The 21,712-nt window shown below is 36.4% G+C and overlaps 1 protein-coding gene across 2 annotated transcripts in view; it reads right to left on the bottom strand.

Moving 5' to 3' along the window:
- Positions 1-867: 867 nt before the first annotated feature.
- Positions 868-21,712, bottom strand: part of AGGF1 (angiogenic factor with G-patch and FHA domains 1) — a 46,559-nt gene continuing 25,714 nt past the window's right edge. For both annotated transcript variants that reach the window (XM_007175886.2, XM_007175885.2), the window contains exons 9-14: positions 12,382-12,483; positions 10,974-11,139; positions 9,754-9,836; positions 6,642-6,769; positions 4,343-4,442; positions 868-3,076 (exon numbers count right to left, since the gene is read on the bottom strand). In XM_007175886.2, coding sequence (XP_007175948.1) covers positions 2,876-3,076; positions 4,343-4,442; positions 6,642-6,769; positions 9,754-9,836; positions 10,974-11,139; positions 12,382-12,483 — 780 coding nt within the window. In that variant the 3' untranslated portion in view covers positions 868-2,875. The remainder of the gene's footprint in view (positions 3,077-4,342; positions 4,443-6,641; positions 6,770-9,753; positions 9,837-10,973; positions 11,140-12,381; positions 12,484-21,712) is intronic.

Genomic DNA, 21,712 nt, shown 5'->3' with positions numbered 1-21,712 from the left:
CCTGATAAAAGAGAACTAACAGGAATACTGCTCTTTCCTCTTTCTTCTGTTTTGGACATGACTGTGACGACTGGAGTTCCAAAAGTCATTTTGCAACTACAATGCCATAAGCCCGCACTAAGAAGAGTAAAGCAGAAAGGCAAAGAGAAAGCCTGGGCCCTGATACACATAGACACACACGTAAACACTGACTCATTTTAAAGAATCCAAATGTATTTCCACTTTAAAGCCTGAAAAAGTAAAATGAAATGTTTTAGATCAAAGATTCAAGGCAGAGATATAAGTGATGCCCTACAAAAATAAGAAGCACACTTAGAACAACACAATGGGGAAAATACTTTCAGCTGTTCCTGAGAACACCTTTAGATGCTAGGTCTAGAAATGCCTTCCTGGCTCCCTGCCAAGCACATCCCTCTGTCCTGCAACTCATTAGGAAGGCCTTTGTATACAATCTCTCCTTGCTGGAAATTTCTATTTCTTTTGCCTGCTCTTTGAAAATGTGCCAAATTAAGAAATAATCTTTTACATGAAAAGTTGGAAGGTGTTTGAATTGGGTGAACCATAACTTTTCATAAGTTCACAACTAAAGTAAGTGAAACATCAGAAGTAAAAACTTTTTAAAACAGAAAGAAAAAAATCCCCCCCTTTCTGAGAAAAAATGCTTCCTGGCTATTTAATTCTAGAAAACAATTTCTGTTATTTTACAGTAATGGTGATGGTTTCTTCTGTTCTCTATTTTGCCAGCTTCTCATGTTCTGGCAAAATATGTTAGATTTCTCAAAATTCAGCAGCTTGTAGCTCCACTTAAACACTTAAAGGCTATTAAGTTAATAAATTTATACTGCATGAATAAACTATAGTTTTAAATATTAGACGCAAAACAACTTTATGTGTAATTCAAATTGTACATAATCCATATTTATGCTTCTAAACAAACAGAAGCTCACATTTGTACTACTTTTACAGTTTACAAAGTGCTTTTACATACATTTTCCCATTTTCTATTCAAGACAAACATGAGAGTTAAATATTCTCATTTCACAGGTAGAAATAGAACCAGACATTATTCAGTGCTTTAACCAGTATATAGTATAGCCCTGAGACTTTAGATCTGCAAAGGGTTTTAATAAAGCAAATATCACATATATTTCAATTTTTATCACCATTTTCAAGTTTCCATTTTCTTAACAAAAGAAAACAATGAAAAAGTTTTCCACAATCTAATAATAAAAATGGGAAATATTACATAGACAGTTGTATACTAACCCAATGAGTGAGATCTACCAGAAGCAAGTTTACTCTGAGGGTCCTATATTGTTACCTATATGTAGGGCACCGGCACCAGAACCACATTTAGATGAGTAATTTTTCTACTTTAGAGAAAATAATGCAGGACACTCCTAGTGCCTCCAAGTCTAATGTACATATATGTGTATGTGTTAGGGTATGTAGGTGGCCAAAAAGGATACAGAAAAATACTTAATCTAGATTTTTAGAGTTATAGGACCTCTGTTTTTCCCATCTTAGGCCTTTAATAACGACAATTGTTTGGTCATATGTCTCATCTTTAGTAATACATTTATTTTTCTTTCCACACCCCCCCCTTTCTTCCCAAGTACCCTGTACATTAAGACTAGAAATTCCAACAGGTAGCCTTTCTTTCTGAATTATCTTCCCTATTGCATACTTTTTTCCAGAATTTTCCTTTCCTATTTCTATATCTTGAAGACATTTCTTTATAGTAGATGAAGGAGCTATATAGTTTATATTCATTATGAGAAAAGATCAGTTCCAGCATTGATTTCCCAGCAAAAAGCTGAGAGAAAAGTTGAACAGAAAGGAAAAGAACAGTGTTAACTGGCAGAGCGGTGACACCTGCACTCAGAAAGCTGCACTGCAGTCTCCGAAAATCTGAGGTTATCCTTTCATTATTGTGCTGCCAATTTACAGAGGAAAATTCTGTCTGGTCATGAGTTCAAAGCAGACCAGTATGTTTAAATTATTGGTTCAATGAATCATTCTTTTTGATGTTATAATGTTTTTTATTGCATTTGAAGACGTTTTCAATAAGTATCTTGAGTTTGAGGCCTTGGCTAGGTAACCCTTTTTCAGTAGAAATCAGATTTTTCTGGCACAACTCCATTGCCAGCAATGGGATTTATCAAAACTACAAATGCCAGCACACTGAATATTTCAATACTGTACTCAATTGTTCATATCTAAATATTTCAGCTATGAAACAAACCAAAGGTAAATGCTTTATAGTACAAATCAACAGATTCTTCACAGAAGAAAACAATGAGACTGATTTTCTACAACATGTCAGCTGTTCATTAGCTCTTCAATAATATTACTTGGGTTATTTCAAATATAATAACATTTATACACCACTACCCATGTTTTCTCAACATTTTCTACCTAGGTCCTAAAGGGCATAAACAAGGATGTATATAGTCAGAATTGTTTTTATAAACTTTCGATGTTTCTTTTGTTATGCATTGTACAATAATGAATATAAGGAGACAAGGACAAATGTACATTTAAGTTAGTGGTTACATGAATTTTGCTTATATGGCTAGTTGCTTATATGGGTCTTGCAAATGACAAAATAAAGTAACAAAGCTTGATAAGCTCATCTGTGCCCTGTGAACTTTAGTCCACCCACAGCATAACTCGACTCAGTCACTATTTATTAGTTTTTAAAAATGTTTTTTAAAAACTGCAAACCACACTTTATTACACATTTCTGAATCAAGAGGGGGTAAATCGTGACACGGTTCCCTCATGCCACTGACTCTTTTGGAGAGAAAATTTATGCAATTAAACAAGAGTTTCCAAATTCTATAAAAAAGCTTTTGTGTTCTATGACTGACCTTCACTCTACAGTCCCTTTGACCCAAGGCACAGTCCCTGGTGCATCTTTTTGAGATTTAGTTTCGGGGAAGTTTTCAGCAAACCTCTCTCGTGCTTTCTCCCAGTTCTTTTTGCTCTTGTTTTGGAGAAGGTGAAGATCTTCAATTGAAGATGGCTTGCCTGTCCCCAAGCCTGCATGTGTTCGCCGAAGTTGAAGCTGGATCTGTTACCAAAAGTTAAGAAGAGAACTTACTGTAGTATCTAAACACACTGAAATCTGCTGTATCCAATTTGGTACTTTAACTATAATTCTTTGAATTAGAAAAGACTGATGCATAAGAAAGAACTGTCAAAAACATCAAATACATACAGGAATAAATACATGATTATACATGGAACTCAAACTCATTTTTCTACATTGTCTTGCTTGTCAATAAGTACAGTTGACTCTATAGAAAACAGAATGCTCCTTAAATAGCAATCACCAAATTTCACTGAGATGCTGCAGAATCAATCTGTCATCTACTCTAACGAGAAGTAAAAGCAATGGATGTATTTAAACCTACAGTCCAAGCCTCGCCTAAGTAAGTGAACAGGTAAGTTAAACATTAAGAGTCATAAAAAGAGAACTTGTTTATTTTCATAAAAGGAGGGGAGGAGTTCGCATTATTATGAGAACCATTATAAGCCACCAGTTACTGAGTGCCTAATATATGTCAGGCCCCATCCTAGGGGCTTTATGTTCAGACATCCCTGAAAGAGTTCTCATTATCCCCATTTTTACATATGAAAACTGAAATCCAAACTTGCCCTAAGTCGCACAGCTAGTGATAGAACACATATTCTAACCTGACTACAAAACCCATGTTCATCCCACTCTGCCTCAATGAAATGAGAAAATTTACATTAAACTCACACTGATGCACCCATTATTTCTTTAGGTACCAAGTAATCATCAAGAAAGTTCTTTGATCATATTACTACTTTGTAAGGTTTTTGTGAAAGAGAATCTGAACCTCCGATGAACCATGGGACCATAGAATTAAACCACTGTGTTGTTTTCCGGACATGATTCTCTCTATTGCTTGTTACATGCTCTGAATCTTGAACCTAAAACAGATTCTCCAGCTAGTACAGAGTCTGCCTGTTCATAAAGTAACACTGTGATTGCTCTTGCATGTTAGGACAAGGCACAGTAAAGAAGTCAGTAAAAATAACTAAGACACAGAAGAACTTCTGGCTCAGGAAATAACATTCACTATCCTAGTCTGATGAAGGAAAAAACTCTAAGAGCCTTCCTAAGAACTTTAAAAACAAAACAAATCATAAACACATATATTTGGTAACTATGATTGCCACAAAGGTAGTAATTATGTCTCTTTTTGCTTGCTACAATACTCCTAGCACTTAAGGCAACACCTGGCATATAGTAAGTACAGTAAATATATCCGTTACAAGAATAAAGAATGAAAGAAATCTCGAGTCTTACCGGAGTTTTCATTCCTCCACCGTCCTTCCCTAGGCCCTCTCCTTTTTTCCAACCCATCTTTTCCAACATCTTCCGACCTTTATTGCTATCAGTAATTTCACTTTAGAGAAAAGTAAGATGAGAGTTGATTTCTAAAAGACCATTTAAGTCACATTTATAATAAATTCATGAAATAAAAATAACTCGTACAACTACTTTACAAACTATTTGGCATTACCTAATAAAGTTGAAGATACACAAATTCTACTCCTACATATACTACTTAACAGAAAAGGGAATGTTTTGCAGCTAAATCTAATAACCACAAATTAGAAACAATCCAGATGTCCATCAGTGGTAAAGTCGATAAACTGTGGCATATTCATAGAGAAAATTATATGGCAATGAAAATAAAATGTACCTAACATAACAAAGTAATGCTGGACAAAAAGAATATAGACACAAAATAAATACTAAATTATTCCATTTATTTAAAGTTAAAAAATAAGTGAAATTAATCTGATGCTGGTGAAGTCAGTAGAATAAGTTACCTTTGGGGAGGAGAGAGAAATAGTGATTAAGAGGGGACACTAGGACGGTAGGTTTCTGGGGTTACTGATAATTTTCTATTTCTTGACCAAGACGTGTATTCTGCAATGTGTTAATCTTATGATATATCACTGATATTGATACTTACATTTGTGAATTTAACATCAACAAAAAAAGTTAAAATAAAACAAAACTAAACCTCTCATTAACTATTTGCATTTTGTTTTATGATCTGCTAATTTAAGGGTATTTTAATTTTATGTTCTATCACATTGTCTTTTCAGTTCTACAAAATATGTAAATTAGCTCTCCAATAACGATAACCCAAGCAATGTCAGACCAATGGATTTCATTTTTCATTTCTGTCTTCTAATTTAACTGTAATACAATCTTCATATTCTCTAGCAATTATTTCAAAAATATTAAACCTTAAAATATATTTGTCGGGCTTCCCTGGTGGCGCAGTGGTTGAGAATCTGCCTGCCAATGCAGGGGACACGGGTTCGAGCCGTGGTCTGGGAAGATCCCACAGGCCGCGGAGCAACTAGGCCCGTGAGCCACAACTACTGAGCCTGCGCGTCTGGAGCTTGTGCTCTGCAACAAGAGAGGCCGCGATAGTGAGAGGCCCGTGCACCGCGATGAAGAGTGGCCCCCGCTCGCCACAACTAGAGAAAGCCCTCGCACAGAAACAAAGACCCAACACAGCCAAAAATACATAAATTAATTAATCAAAAAAAAAATATATATATATATATTTGTTATGTTGCTTAGCATATCTAATTTAAAATGCTATATTTCATAAAATGTGACTCCATAAATCCTAAGATGCACTGTTAGTCTATGTACCATTAAGAAAAAACTGCTGTCACATGTAACTGTAAAATTCTATCCAAGTAGTGTATCTTAGAATCAATAAAATGATAATAAGTCAAAATTTAGTAACTAATTGTTAGTTCTACATGAAAGATTTAAATGTTAACTAAACCTAGAATTTATATTCTGAGAAACAAAATGTAGCTAATATATGATAAAATGCAGAAATATAATCATTTTGTAGGCTTCAAAATTACATTTTTCATGTTTATCAATGCTACTTTACCAAGAGAAAAGAACTGGATCAAAAATAAGTAAGGGACTTCCCTGGTGGTCCAGTGGTTAAGAATCCACCTTCCAATGCAGGGGATGCAGGTTCCATCCCTGGTCGGGGAACTAAGATCTCACGTGCTACGGGGCAACTAAGCCCACGCACCACAACTAGAGAGAAGCCTGCGCCCCGCAAAGAAAGATCCCACATGTCACAACTAAGATCCTGCGAGCCACAACTAAGACCCGACGCAGCCGCCCCCCACCCCAAAAAAGTAAGAAAAATAGTATTTCAGGGTCAAGAACAGAAGCAGTTGAGTTCTGAAATAACTATTAAAAGTATCAGTCCATACCAATTTCTTACTAGCCCAGCCTCCTAAATATCTAATATATAAAAGTATGGTCACTCAGTTGTGTGGCTACAATGTTAGCTATGCATATATATGTGTGTTTAAGTTTGTATGTGATAAATCTGTATGTATACTTACATATATGATCAGTAATTTTCTAGGGAATAACGCAATACCAATATTAGAGGAAAATGTAAACAGATGTAGAGTTTCCATCTTGTTCTATATTATTCCTTTAAAGGCTACCTATCAGATTATATAGCCCTATAAATCACATTACCCTATGAATGTGATTATGGTACAAAGACTCTTTCAAGCAATTAAAATTTAACACTTACGAATGAACAGATGCAGGAGCATCATCTCTTTGGAAAGTTCCTTCACTTCCGATCTGCTCCCTGCGTTTTCCAGCTCTATCTTTATATTTTGGATTCTTCAAAGCCTTTTCATCTTCGTAGTCTGTATTCTTCATAAACATGAAATATTCATTGAGGAAAACAAAACTGATAAATAAAAATATAATGTCTGTATATTTGCCTTGCTTAGCAAATATGGTTCAATGTGGTCTCCATTAAACAAGCCATGATATAAATTAAGATATGATACAAATTAAGACAATTACATTATTGAATATTTCTATTCTATCCCCTTTAATATAGTGAAAATATAGTATATTTTGAATCAGTGCTGTGTACTCATATTCTCATATGAACTATAAGTATTCAAAAAAATATGGAGAACCCCTGGGGTTGGGGAAAAAAATCTATTTCTCCTTTTCTCTAAGGAACTGAAAGTTCCAAAGGACCTAAAATATTTTGATACTGTTCCTTAGAAGGGACAAATGTAGAAAGTCTTTAAAAAATAGATAAAAGGAAATAAATACTCTTTTACCCTGGCGATAATAATAGCTTTTTGCTTCAATACAGCTTCATTATATGATTAATCAGTCACTCAACAAATATTTTCTAAGTAAAGAGTAAGTTATGCCCTATGCTAGGTGACAGAATGTAAAGAAATTTATAATCCTGAAGTGCAGACACACAGTCTTCAGCATGCTACAGTATGACTGGTTCAACAATTAAGGTATACACAAGATATGGCAGTGGCACAGAAGAGACAGGCAATTCAGCTTGGGGTTTCAAAAGCTCCTCTTCCCCTTTGTTACTATTTGCTAATCTTTACATAAAAAGTACAACACTCATCCAAAAAGATGCTACGGACTGCTAGAGCAATGCAAGGAAAGTACCACAGAAGTTTTTACTTAATTTTGCTTTCAAAACAGAAAAATACAGACCACCAACCCTAATGGGTATTCCCCCCAGAAAATGACGTAGAAATTGAGCTAAAATTTTTGAAAAAACATTTTATTCTCTCCTTACATATCTATTTTCCTCCCAAATTAACCTCTTAACATTTTTTTCTATTATGATTTCTCTCCCTTAGTACAACAGTAACAAAAAATACAATTCTGCATAAAAATGTTATTTTGGCAGCATCTTTTCTGACTTGTTCATAAAGTGTAAAAAACACTGGACAAATACACTTAAGACCTAGATCCTATATCTAGGTCTGTCATTTAGTAGATAGGTGACCAGCTCTAGTTTCTCTAATGTAAACTGGCAATATTAATTACTTTCCTGGTCTACTTATAGGATTAAATGGTAATTTTTTTAAACTGCCTTACTGAGGTATAATTAACATACAATAAATTACACATAAAGTGCACAGTTACTTTTGAGATTCGTATACACTTATGAAACTTTCCTAGAATTTTATAGAATCGAATATATAGTATGGTTGAGTTGATCTTTGAACAACATGGGTTTGAACTCCGTGGATCCACTTATATATAGATTTTTTTTCAGTGGTAAATACTACAGTACTACACGATCTGCAATTGGTTGAATCTGTGGATGCAGAACCCCAGGTATACAGAACTGTAGACATAGAGGGCTCAGTACCAGCTATATGCAGATTTTTCAACCAAGGTGAGAGTCAGCACACCTAATCCCCGGGTTTTTCAACAGTCAACTGTACTCTTTTTGTCTGGCTCTTTCACTCAGCACAATCATTTTGAGATTCATCCATGTTGTAGTCTGTATCAATAGCTTATGCTTTTTTATTGCTAGAATGTTTGACCATACAGAGTTAACATAGTTTATCCATTTATGATAGTTTTTGGCTATTAGAAAAAAAGCTGCTGTGACCATTTGTTCACTAGTTTTTGTATGAACATGTGCATTCATTTCTCTTGGATAGAAATGAAATACTTTGAAGTAGAATGGTGAATAATACAGTAGGTGTATATTTAACTTTTAGACAAAGTACTAAACTCTTCTCCAAAGCAATCACACCATTTATATTTTCACCAGCAGTGTATGAGAGTTCCAGTTCCTCCACATGCCCACCAACACTTAGTATGGTCAGTCTTTTTAACTGGTTTTAAATTGCAATTCCCCAATGACTAATAATACTGAACATCTTTTCATGTGTGTATTTGTCACCTGCTTTGGTGAAGTGTCTATTCAAATCTTTTGCTCATTTTTAAATTAAGTTGTTTTCCCTTATTGAGTTTTCAGAGTTCTTTATATACTCTAGGTATAAGATACATGATTTTTATCAGATATATGATTTGCGAATATTTTTCCCAGTCTGTGGCTTATCTTTTCATTCTCTTAATCGTGTCTTTGGAAGAACAGAAGTTTTGGAGGAAGTACAATTTGTGCTTTTATGGATAGTGCTTTTAGTGTTAGATACCTTAACAAATCTTTGACTTTTTTTTTAAGGTTTGCTTCTAGAAATTTTATAGTTTTAAGTTTTAAATTTATATGTATAGTCCATTTTGAGCTCATTTTAATATGTTATGAGGTGGGGATCAAGGTTGTTGTTGTTGTATATGGCTATCTAATTGTTCCAGCACTGATTGCTGAAAAAAGACCATCCTCTTTCCACCAAATTGCCTTCATGCCTTCGCTGAAAATCATACACACACACACACACACACACACACACACACACACACATATACACATTTATCTATGTATCTATCTATATTGGGTCTATTTCTGAACTCATTATTCTGTTCCATCAACATATTTGTTTATCTTTTTGCCAGTACTATACTGTCTTTATTGCTGTAGTTTATAATAAGTCTTGAAATCAGGCAGTATTAGTCCTCCAACTGTGTTTTTCAAGGGTATCATTTTAATGCAAGTTTTTTAAAAACTAGAAATGGCTATTCCAATATAGGGTATTATCATCACTTTCCTACTCCAACCTCAACGGTTGTTGAGGTAAACAGTAAACAACTAACAGGAATTACACAAATCTCAGAATCATTCTAAATAGCTCTCGTTTTATATATAAAAATGGACTATGCTTATCTACAGGCAGTTTTATACAAAACCAGATGCACAGTTTAACACATGTAACAATATTTAACTCCCTTACCTGCAAACCATATTTTACTCGTATTTTCTTTAATTCTTTTCTCCTTTCCAACTCTTTTTCCTCCTTACTTAGAGTTGGACCAACTAAAAGGAAAAATTGAGTTTGGTTTAAAAAAAAACAAAACAAAACACTAAATCTGATATAATACTGTTTATTTAATAATGAAAAACTAATAGTACTAGTATCCCATCTGCAGATTAACAAAAAGTTCAAATAAATTAATATAAAAGGATCTTAGGTTGTGATGATGTCCTTTCAGCATTTTGGTAATTAAGTCTACTTGGAAAGTAAACCAAAACTCAAAGATTATAGGAATGTTTTAGATACTGAAAGAAACACTGAACATCTTAATTTTTCAATATGGTTACTGTAATAGAAACCCAAATGCAGAAATATTGTGAATTTTCCAAAGGAACATAAGCTTGTGCAAAAGAAAAATAACCGAACCCGAGATTCACGTTACTGGGTAATGTGCCATGCTCATCTTCATAACGTAGTACGAGAAAACAGAAAATACATAATGAACATGTATAGTTGGAATTTAAAGGAAACAAATGGTGTGAAAAAAATTACTTCTTACTAGTTAACAGTATCTTCCAATTTTTAAAGCCTTAGATGAGTGGGTTTTAAATAAGATAGCAACATTTTACAATATTATTTATTATAGAAAGTAATGGTATATACACAGATAATATATCAAACAAACTACAAGTAGGAAAGCAAATATATCAACCAATAAATCTTAATACCTTGGCCTATTATTTTCTATGTTACTATTTTACATCAGAGTTTAACTGAGGGTGACTTTTTATATCAGTAAATAGATGTTAAACGGAAACCAATCTCTATTTATGTCACAATTACTCCTTTGAAGTACATTTAGCTACCACTGCAGCGATGCTTCAAAAGCCTATAGACTGGATTAGCAAAAACAGAGCTAATGATTATCATTCCTGGTCATAAAGTAACCTAATGCTGTAATAGTACAACTAAATTATTACACAGAAAAACCAACTACAATCATAATCTACTAGTCTAGGTCTCAAATTTCAAATACATGTCATTTCTTAGTCTCATTTGATAATATTCACTTAACTATAAATGTATCTCAATAGAGTATTATATCAATTAGATATGAAGCTGGTAACTAACTGATACTTTTTTAGAACATGCAGTGAATTAAAAAGCTACCATGCCCATCAACAGTATGTTTCACATACCAAAAGGTTCATCTTTCTTATCAAGACGAAGGTGAGCTCTAACCTGCCCTGGTTCACAGCCATCACAGGTATCACTGCCAGGGTGAATGTGAAAGGACAACACAGTCTCTCCAATCTTCACTTCATCTCCATGCTCAAGTACGTAAGGGTCACATTTAGTTTTGGGCTAAAGGAGAAAAAAATTACAAAACCAAACCCAAGAGAGTTACATATGGTTATTTTATTTATGTCTACTGTAAGTAATGTCTGATTATAAAAAAAAAAATTGAGATTGTTCTCAATGAGATAGACATATGCACACACATTTCCACAAAACTTGAAGGTGATGCATAATATTCTACTAGTCGAGAAGATGACAGCTGAACCGAGCAACTTCTAATTTTTTTTTTAATATTTATTTTATTTATTATTATTTATTTTTGGCTGCATTGGGTCTTCGTTGCCAGCCGTGGGCTTTCTCTAGTTGCAGCGAGCAGGGGTTACTCTTCGTTGTGGTGCATGGGCTTCTCATTGCAGTGGCTTCTCTTATTGCAGAGCACAGGCTCTAAGCGCATGGGCTTCACTAGTTGTGGCACATGGGCTCAGTAGTTGTGGCTCGCAGGTTTAGTTGCTCTGCGGCACGTGGGATCTTCCGGGACCAGGGCTCGAAGCCCTGTGCCCTGCACTGGCAGGCAGATTCTTAACCACTGTGCTACCAGGGAAGCCCTCTAATTTTTATATTATCAAAATCCACTCATCTCCCCATCTCCATGCCCAATCCTATCACAGAAATACCCAACTCAAACTTCAAACAGTCTATTACCAAAATGAATAATCATCACAGTCAAAATGATGAAGTGTTAAGGAGATAAGTGCATCGTATTTCCCTTTTTCCGTCCTCTCTTGATAATTCAGTTTTATCTCATTTTTGATTCCTATAGACTAAGAATAAGACCTCCCTCCCTCCCTTCCATATATTATCTTATTATGTGCTAAAACACTTTGCTACATGTTGGGATAGAAGAGTTAACTGAATAGACATAGTCCCTGCCTTCAAGGAGTTTCCAGTTTAACAACATTTCCTTTAAAAGTTTAAACACACACACACACACACACACACACACACACACAAAGGATGGCCCCTAAAGTTGCTGTAAGAACATTTACTCTGAATAGCTTTAAAATGCATTTATTTCTAAATATAAGGCACAGGTACATAATTAGAAGTCAAAACTCAACAGTTAAGTATCCACTTACTGTATACATTTTTTAGCCCTTTCTAAGAATTCCCTTCCATGTTAACACATTTGGGTGAATACCAATCTGAACTAAATGATATGTATAATAACTATGGCCCTGAGGGATAAAAAGTTTCATTTCAGTTTTTTAAAATAATGTGCAAGTATTTAATTAATAAGTATATACTCACTTGAAGAATCTGTTTTCCATTAACAATTGTACCATTTTGACTGCCTTGATCCACAAGGACATAACTTTGTAAGTCGTGGTCAAAATAAATTTCTGCATGAAACTTAAAAAAAAGAAACCAGGTAATTATAAAGTACTATACTTTTCTTTAAACCATAGATAATTTCTCTATGATAAGATGCAATGAACTTTAGTCTCTTAATAATTTAACTTTTATTATTTTTAATACATTTTTTTCAGAATACAAAAGTGTAATAATGCTTCTGGTAGAAATGAGAAGGCTACAGGAGAAGAAGTCACCTATAATTCCACCTATAATTACCATTAATAATTTAGTATGTGTCCTATCTTTTCTACTTTTATAATATAGTTGAGATTATACTATATATATAATTTGAAATAATTTTTTCACCTAATATATTTGTTCATGTTATTAAAAATTCTTAATACGAAAGGTGATTTGAAACATTCAAGGCCGACTTCTGTTTTTTCCAAATTTTCAATACTCAGAACTAATCACTCCCTTCTGTTCCACAGCACTTTGTTTATATAACAATTAAATTACACAAAGTTTCCGTATATGTGAATGTCACTGTACTGCTTACAATTATCGCTTACATTTATTTATTTTTATTTAATTAATTAATTAATTTATTTGGCTGCGTCAGGTCTTAGCTGCAGCATGCAGGATCTTCCTTGAGGCACGCAGATCTTTCGTTTTGGCGTGTGGGCTTCTCTCTAGTTGTGGCGTGTGGGTTTTCTCTCTAGTTCTGGTGCGCAGGCTCCAGAGCGCTGTGGGCACTGTAGTTTGCAGCACGTGGGCTCTCTTGTTGAGGCGCTCGGGCTTAGCTGCCGCGCAGAATGTGGGATCTTAGTTCCCCAACCAGGGATCGAACCCACATCCCCTGCACTGGAAGGTGGATTCTCTACCACTGGACCACCAGGGAAGTCCCTATTGCTTACATTTAGTTTACAATTTTCTTACCACTTAGTACATAATACAGTACCTCACATATATTGGGCAGGTACTCAATACATGTGTATTTAACTGGATATAGAGCTGCAGAAATATTTAAATTTCATAAACAATACATTGCTGGTGGGAATGTAAAATGGTGCAGCTGCTTTGTGGGGGGTCTGACAGTTCCTCAAAATGTTAAACAGACAGTTACCATACGATTCAACAATTCTACTCTGAGGTAGGCATCAAGAGAAATGAAAACATACCTCCAAACAAAAACCTGTACGTGGAATGTTCACAGCAGCATTATTCTTAATAACCAAAAAGTGGAAACAATTCAAATGTCCATCAGCTGATGAACAGATAAAATATCTGTATCTGAACAATGGAATATTTGGCAATAAAAAGAAATGAAGTACTGACATATGCTACAACATGGATGAATCTTGAAAACATGCTAAATAAGTAAAAATGCTAGTTACAGGGGCGGAGTCAAGATAGCGTACCAGGACGGGGAATTCGCGTCTCCGCACAACTAGGGCACCTAGCAGGCACCGGTGGGGGACAACGGACACCTAAGGGGACGGGAGGAAACCCCAGCAACTGGGTAGGATGTGGGGCGTGGGGGGAGTGAAGTGGAGGCGGGACGGGACTGGCGCCCCTAAGGGGTGGCTGGGGGACGGGAAGGGATCCCACGCCCAAAGGGGGAAATTGGGGAACCACTGGGAGGGCAGAGGATCAAAAGGGAGTGTGGCCAGGTTTCCCCTGCCCACTTGGGCCCCCAGGAACCTGTTCAGATCCCAGGCCTGATCCTCTGCCCACCGAGGCCCCCTCCAGCTCCACAGGTCCTGAGGAAGTGGGAGAGAGGGAAGGGGGAGCAAAAGTAAAGGCCGGACCTAAGGGACAGCACCCCTGAGGGGTGGCTAGGAAGGGGAGGAGTTCCTACACCCAGTGGGACCCACCCACGGTTCGGGATCCAGTGGTCGGGGAGACCCTGGGGGAGACAGTGGGGGAGGGCCACAAAAGAACAGAAGGGAACGGGGCCAGTGCTTTCCCTGTCCACTTAGGCACCAGGGAGCCTGTTGGGCTCCCAGGCCTAATCCTCTGCCCTCAGAGCCTCCCTCCTGCCTCGCAGAACCCAAGCCCCGTCCCCACCCCCCCACCCAGGGTCCCACCTCTGCATTCAGAGACACCCTCCAACACTTGGCCTAATCCCCACCCTCACACCCTCACTCAGGGCCCTACCTCCAAACTCCAGAACTCCACACTCCAGAGGCCCTCCTTTTGACATGTTGCCTCTCCCCTTCAGTGCAGGTCCTAAGCAGAGGCCCCGCCCAATGCCTGAACATGGCCACCTAGGTCCCGCCCCATGCTCAAATGTCACCCCCCACCTGCCTAGGTCCCGCCCCACCCTAAATCTCACCCCTGTCTCTTCCACCCCAGTCTAAACTCTGCCCCCATAGCCAAGGTGCATTTTTTTCTTTTTTCTCTTTTAGATTCGGGTTCTGTTTTATCTTGTTGATTCATTGTTGTTCTTTTATATTTTTATTTTTCCTAATAGATTTTTTATTTTTCTAATTTTATTTTATTCTTTATACTGTTATTGTTCTCTCCTTTTGGCTTGTTCCCTGCCCTCCCCCCTTTTTTCTCTTTTTTTCTGTTGTGGTTTTATTTTGCCTTGTTGCAGTTGTTTCAATATAGTTTTCTTTTTCCTAATATAATTTTTATCTTTCTAATTCAATTTTGTTTTTTATTCTTTGAGACTGTACTGCTCCTTTTTTTCTTTCTTTTTTTTTTACCATGCCACAAAGCTTGCAGGATCTTGGTTTCCAGGCTGGAGATCAGGTCCGAGCTCCTGTGGTGGGAGCTCCGAGTCCAAACCGCTGGACTAACAGAGAACCTCAGACCCCAGGGAATATCAATTGGAGTGAGGCCTCCCAGAGGTCCTCATCTCAGCACCAAGACCCAGCTTTATCCAACTGCCTGCAAACTCCAGTACTGGACATCTCAGGGCAAACAACCAGTAAGACAGGAATACAGCACCAACAAATCAAAAAAAAAAAAAAAAAAAAAAAAAGAAACGACAAAAGAGTATGTTACAGACGAAGAAGCAGGTAAAGACCTACAAGACCAAATAAATGACGATGAAATAAGCAACCTACCTGAAAAAGAATTCAGAGTAATGACAGTAAAGATGATCCAAAATCTCGAAAACAGAATGGTGAAAATACAAGAAACATTTAACAAGGATCTAGAAAAACTAAAGAGCAAACAAACAATGATGAACAACACAATTACTGAAATTAAAAAGACTCTAGAAGTATTCAATAACAAAATAACGGATAAGTGAGCTGGAAGATAAATGGTGGAAAAAACTGCCAGGGAGCAGAAAAAAAGAAAAAAGAATGAAAAGAATTGAGGACAGTCTCAGAGACATCTGGGACAACATTAAACGCACCAACATCCAAATTACAGGGGTCCCAGAAGAAGAAGAGAAAAAGAAAGGGTGTGAGAAAATATTGGAAGAGATTATAGTTGAACACTTCCCTAACATGGGAAAGGAAATAGTCAATCAAGTCCAGGAAGCACAGAGAGTACCATACAGGATAAACCCAAAGAGAAACACACAGAGACACATATTAATCAAACTATCAAAAAATAAATACAGGGCTTCCCTGGTGGCGCAGTGGTTGAGAATCTGTCTGCCAATGCAGGGGACATGGGTTTGTGCCCTGGTCTGGGAAGATCCCACATGCCACGGAGCAACTGGGCTCATGAGCCGCAATTACTGAGCCTGCGCGTCTGGAGCCTGTGCTCCGCAACAAGAGAGGCCGCGATAGTGAGAGGCCCGCGCACCGCAATGAAGAGTGGCCCCCGCTTGCCACAACTGGAGAAAGCCCTCGCACAGAAACGAAGACCCAACACAGCCATAAATTAAAAAATAAATAAATAAATAAATTAATTAATTAATTAAATAAATACAAAGAAAAAATATTAAAAGCAGCAAGGGAAAAGCAACAAATAACATACAAGAGAATCACCATAAGGTTAACAGGTGATCTTTCAGCAGAAACTCTGCAAGCCAGAAGGGAGTGGCAGGACATATTTAAAGTGCTGAAAAGGAAAAATCTACAAACAAGATTACTCTACCCAGCAAGGACCTCATTCAGATTTGACGGAGAAATTAAAATGTTTACAGACAAGCAAAAGTTAACAGCATTCAGCACCACCAAACCAGCTTTACAACAAATGCTAAAGGAACTTCTCTAGGAAGGAAACACAAGAGAAGGAAAAGACCTACAAAAACAAACTCAAAACAATTAAGAAAATGGTAATAGGAACATACATATTGATAATTACCTTAAATGTAAATGGATTAAATGCTCCAACCAAAAGACACAGACTGGCTGAATGGATACAAAAACAAGACCCGTACATATGCTGTCTACAAGAGACCCACTTCAGACCTAGGGACACATACAGACTGAAAGCGAGGGGATGGAAGAAGATATTCCATGCAAATGGAAATCAAAAGAAAGCTGGAGTAGCAATTCTCATATCAGACAAAATAGACTCTAAAATAAAGACTATTACAAGAGACAAAGAAGGACACTACATAATGATCAAAATATCAATCCAAGAAGAAGATATAACAACTGTAAATATTTATGCCCCAACACAGGAGCACCTCAACACATAAAGCAAATGCTAACAGCCATAAAAGGGGAAATCGACAGTAACACAATAATAGTAGGGGATTTTAACACCCCACCTTCACCAATGGACAGATCATCCAAAATGAAAATAAATAAGGAAACACAAGCTTTAAATGACACATTAGACAAGATGGACTTAATTGATATTTATAGGACATTCTATCCAAAAACAACAGAATACACTTTCTTCTCAAGGGCTCATGAAACATTCTCCAGGATAGACCATATCTTGGGTCACAAATCAAGCCTTGGTAAATTTAAGAAAATTGAAATCGTATCAAGTAACTGTTCCGACCACAACACTATTGAGACTAGATATCAATTACAGGAAAAATACTGTAAAAAATACAAACATATGGAGGCTAAACAATACGCTACTAAATAACCAAGAGATCACTGAAGAGATCAAAGAGGAAATAGAAAATTACCTAGAAACAAATGACAATGAAAACACGACGACCCAAAACCTATGGGATGCAGCAAAAGCAGTTCTAAGAGGGAAGTTTATAGCAATACAATCCTACCTCAAGAAACATCTCAAATAAACAACCTAACCTTACACCTAAAGCAATTTGAGAAAGAAGAACAAAATAACCCCAAAGTTAGCAGAAGGAAAGAAATCATAAAGATCAGATCAGAAATAAATGAAAAAGAAATGAAGGAAACGATAGCAGAGATAAATAAAACTAAAAGTTGGTTCTTTGAGAAGATAAGCAAAATTGATAAACCATTAGCCACACTCATCAAGAAAAAAAGGGAGAAGACTCAAAACAACAGAATTAGAAATGAAAAAGGAGAAGTAACAACTGACACTGCAGAAATACAAAGGATCATGAGAGATTACTACAAACAACTATATGCCAATAAAATGGACAACCTAGAAGAAATGGACAAATTCTTAGAAAAGCACAACCTTCCGAGACTGAACCAGGAAGAAATAGAAAATATAAATAGACCAATCGAAACTGTGATTAAAAATCTTCCAACAAACAAAGGCCCAGGACTAGATGGCTTCTCAGGCAAATTCTATCGAACATTTAGAGAAGAGCCAACACCTATCCTTCTCAAACTCTTCCAAAATATAGCAGAGGGGGGAACACTGCCAAACTCATTTGACAAGGCCACCATCACCCTGATAGCAAAACCAGACAAATTTGTCACAAAGGAAGAAAACTACAGGCCAATATCACTGATGAACATAGGTGCAAAAATTCCTCAACAAAATACTAGCAAACAGAATCCAACAGCACATTAAAAGGATCATACACCATGGTCAAGTGGGGTTTATTCCAGGAATGCAAGGATTCTTCAGTATATGCAAATCAATCAGTGTGACACACAGTATTAACAAACTGAATGATAAAAACCATACGATAATCTCAATAGATGCAGAAAAAGCTTTCAACAAAATTCAACACCCATTTATGATATGCCAGAAAGTAGGCATAGAGGGAACCTACGTCAACATAATAAAGGCCATATATGACAAACCCACAGCCAACATCATTCTCAATGGTGAAAAACTGAAACCACTTCCACTAAGATCAGGAACACGACAAGGTGGCCCACTCTCACCACTATTATTCAACATAGTTTTGGAAGTTTTAGCCACAGCAATCAGAGAAGAAAAAGAAATAAAAGGAATCCAAATCAGAAAAGAAGAAGTAAAGCTGTCACTGCTTGCAGATGACATGATACTATACATAGAGAATCCTAAAGATGCTACCAGAAAACTACTAGAGCTAATCAATGAATTTGGTAATGTAGGAGGGTACAAAATTAATGCAGAGAAATCTCTTGCATTCCCATACACTAATGATGAAAAATCTGAAAGAGAAATTAAGGAAACACTCCCATTTACCATCGCAACAAAAAGAATAAAATACTGAGGAATAAACCTACCTAAGGAGACCAAAGACCTGTATGTAGAAAACTATAAGACACTGATGAAAGAAATTAAAGATGGTACAACCAGATGGAGAGATATACCATGTTCTTGGATTGGAAGAATCAACACTATACTACCCAAAGCAATCTACAGATTCAATGCAATCCCTATCAAACTACCAATGGCATTTTTCACAGAACTAGAACAAAAAATTGCACAATTTGTATGGAAACGCAAAAGACTCCGAATAGACAAAACAATTGTGAGAAAGAAAAATGGAGCTGGAGGAATCAGACTCCCTGACTTCAGAGTATACCACAAAGCTACAGTAATCAAGACAGTATGGTACTGGCACAAAAACAGAAATATAGATCAATGGAACAGGATAGAAAGCCCAGAGATAAACCCACGCACATATGGTCACCTTATCTTTGATAAAGGAGGCAAGAATATACATGGAGAAAAGACAGCCTCTTCAATAAGTGGTGCTGGGAAAACTGGACAGCTACATGTAAAAGCATGAAATTAGAATACTCCCTAACACCATACACAAAAATAAACTCGTAACGGATTAATGACCTAAATGTAAGGCCAGGCACTATAAAACTCTTAGAGGAAAACATGGGCAGAACACTCTATGACATAAATCACAGCAAGATCCTTTTTGAACCACCTCCTAGAGAAATGGAAATAAAAACAAAAATAAACAAAGGGGACCTAAAGAAACTTAAAAGTTTTGCACAGCAATGGAAACCATAAACAAGACAAAAAGACAACCCTCAGAATGGGAGAAAATATTTGCAAATGAAGCAACTGACAAAGGACTAATCTCCAAAATTTACAAGCAGCTCATGCAGCTCAATATCAAAAAAACAAACAACCCAATCCAAAAATGGGCAGAAGACCTAAATAGACATTTCTCCAAAGAAGATATACAGATTGCCAACAAACACATGAAAGGATGCTCAACATCACTAATCATTAGAGAAATGCAAATCAAAACTGCAATGAGGTATCACCTCACACCGGTCAGAATGGCCATCATCAAAAATCTACAAACACTAAATGGTGGAAAGGGTGTGGAGAAAAGGGAACGCTCTTACACTGTTGGTGGCAATGTAAATTGATACATCCACTATGGAGAACAGTATGGAGGTTCCTTAAAAAACTAAAAATAGAACTATCATATGACCCAGCAATCCCACTACTGGGCATATACCCTGAGAAAACCATAATTCAAAAAGAGTCATGTACCACAGTGTTCACTGCAGCTCTATTTACAATAGCCAGGACATGGAAGCAACCTAAGTGTCCATCTACAGATGAATGGATAAAGAAGATGTGGCATATATATACAATGGAATATTACTCAGCCATAAAAAGAAATGAAATTGAGTTATCTGTAGTGAGGTGGATGGACCTAGAGTCTATCATACAGAGTGAAGTCAGAAGGAGAAAAACAAATACCGTATGCTAACACATATACATGGAATCTAAAAAAAAAAAAAAAGAAAATGGTTCTGATGAACCTAAGGTCAGGATAGGAATAAAGACACAGACGTAGAGAATGGAGTTGAGCACACGGGGAAAGGTAAGCTGGGACGAAGTGAGAGAGTAGCATTGATATATATACGCTAGCAAACGTAAAACTGACAGCTAGTGGGAAGCAGCTGCATAGCACAGGGAGATCGGCTCGGTGCTTTGTGACGACCTAAAGGGGTGGGATAGGGAGGGTGGGAGACAGGCACAAGAGGGAGGGGATATGGGGATATACATATGCATATAGCTGATTTACTCTGTTATACAGCAGAAACTAACACAACACTGCAAAGCAGTTATACTCCAATAAAGATGTTAAAAAAAAAAAAGTTACAAAAGACTACATATTATACGATTCCATTTATATGAAATGTGCAGAACAGGCAAATCCACAGAGACAGAAAGTAGACTGGTGGTTGCCTAGGGGTGTGGAGGTCAGGTGGAAATGGGGAGTGATCACTATTGAGTATGATGTTTCTTTTCATGGTGATCAAAATGTTCTAAAATTGACTGTGGTGATGGTTACACAACTGTGAATACACTAAAATCCTCTGAATTACACACTTCCAATGGGTAAACAATATACAGTATGTAGACTATATCTCAATAAAGTTCTTAAAAATTTTCGTAAGTATAAACTTATAAAATTGTTCAAACATACAAAAGAATATACTGAAAAATGTCTACCCATGATCCAGCTTTAATAAATTTTGTTATATTTGCCTCAGATACTTAAAAGAAAATAAATTATTATCCATTGACGTGTACTTCACTCTATCCTCCACCCTTTCTTTCAGAGGTTTGATGTTTATTTAATCATGATGTATCTCTTTATACTTTTACCATATATGTATATATCCATAAAAATTGTTTATTTTGTCTTGTTTGGAACTTGATATAAATAGGAATCACACTATGAATTTTTTATTGAGACAGTTTATAGACAGGAAATTCATAGTTCTTAAATGTACAGTTTGATGAGTTCTGACAAATTTATGCTAAGAGTATATATTTCTTTTATCTTGCTTCTTTGGCTTAATATTATGTTGTGAAGTATATCTAGCTGTTGTGCATAGTTGTGCTACTTTGCTGAATGGTAATCCATTGTATGGCTGTACCACTACGTGTTCTACATAGTTCTACACATTCTTCTGATGCCGACATCCAGGTTTTTTCCAAGGTTTTACTATTTTTCAAAATGCTTCTATGAACATTCTTGTACATGCAC

The sequence above is a fragment of the Balaenoptera acutorostrata genome, chromosome 2 (genome assembly GCF_949987535.1).
Source record: "Balaenoptera acutorostrata chromosome 2, mBalAcu1.1, whole genome shotgun sequence".
Taxonomy (NCBI): domain Eukaryota; kingdom Metazoa; phylum Chordata; class Mammalia; order Artiodactyla; family Balaenopteridae; genus Balaenoptera; species Balaenoptera acutorostrata.
The sequence above is the reverse complement of the archived record's forward strand: the minus strand, read 5'-3'. Positions and strand labels throughout refer to the sequence as shown.